At 41.1% G+C, this 1,179-nt stretch overlaps 2 protein-coding genes across 2 annotated transcripts in view; one reads left to right on the forward strand and one right to left on the reverse strand.

Annotated features, from left to right (window-relative positions):
* The window catches only part of LOC101851695 (titin), a gene marked incomplete at both ends in the record, with an annotated part of 144,092 nt that overhangs the window by 94,430 nt on the left and 48,483 nt on the right, over positions 1–1,179 (forward strand).
* LOC101851317 (unconventional myosin-Va) overlaps positions 1–1,179 on the reverse strand; it is a 6,370-nt gene that overhangs the window by 1,860 nt on the left and 3,331 nt on the right. Inside the window, exon 2 of the mRNA XM_013090284.2 lies at positions 85–193. Within this exon, the coding sequence (XP_012945738.1) occupies positions 85–193 (109 nt within the window). The remainder of the gene's footprint in view (positions 1–84; positions 194–1,179) is intronic.

Consider the following 1,179-nt stretch of genomic DNA (forward strand, 5'->3'; position numbering starts at 1 on the left):
AGAAACGCACACACACACACACACACACACACACACACACACACACACAGACACACACACACACACACACACACACACACTCACCCTCCGGTTCGTTGAGGTAGCTGAGAGATGTGAGGTCATTCTCTCCAATCAAGATGTCCGGGTTTCTCAGATGTGGCAGCGATTTCTCTGTCACCTTCACCACGCCCTCCTGGCCACATCAGCAACAGCAACAGCAACAGCAGCAGGAAAAACAGGCAACAGAAATGTCAGTATTAGTGCCAGTAAAACAGCCATCATCCCTAACAACAAGCTCTCACAAGTCCCCAACTGTGCAGTTACGCCCCTGTACTGAACACAGCAGTGCTGTGACATAGCGAGACGACGCTGGTAAAGTGGCGTATCTCCACATGACATAGTTCTCAACATGGCCGAGTGCGGTGTGTGTGAGTGTGTGTTCGTATGTCCGTCTACCTATCTAGAAATCTTTCTATTCTTTGTCTCTCTATATATTTATCAACATGTGTGTTTGTATTATGTCCGTCTTTCTATCCAGAGGTCGTTCTGTATTTTTTCTATCTATCTGTCTACCAGTGAGTTTATCTGTCTGTCTATATACCTAGCAGCCTCCGTATCTATCTGTCTGTGCGTGTTCGTATGTCCGTCGCTCTATCAAGTAGCCAGTCTGTCTCTCTGTCTATCTATTTGTCTACAAGCGCGTCCGTCTGTCTGTCCATCTCTGCCCCCCCCCCCCCCCCGGTAACCAGTGTTACAGAAAATGTCAGTATCTATCAATCTAATAATCTATAGGTTTTTACATATCAATCTAATAATCTAATGATCAATCGATCTATCACTCTCATAGACTATTGATTTGTTAATATATCTATCTGTTGATCAAATAATCTATCAATCTATCAGTCCAATAGACTATTGTTCTACCAATCTATTCATCTGTTAATCTACCAACTTACCCAGCCATCAGTCTGTCAATCTATCAACACATCTAACCATCTTTGAGAATGTGTATTTTATCTTCTATCTCGTAGCTGTCCATGAACTCTTTACCCTTTACTTAAAGAAATAGTACAATGAAATATTCATGTATCTATTTATCTATCTTTTCTATCTATCTATGTATCTATGTATGTATGTATGTATGTATGTATGTATGTATGTATGTATGTATGTATGTAT

This window comes from Aplysia californica, unplaced genomic scaffold (genome assembly GCF_000002075.1).
Source record: "Aplysia californica isolate F4 #8 unplaced genomic scaffold, AplCal3.0 scaffold01202, whole genome shotgun sequence".
Lineage (NCBI taxonomy): Eukaryota > Metazoa > Mollusca > Gastropoda > Aplysiida > Aplysiidae > Aplysia > Aplysia californica.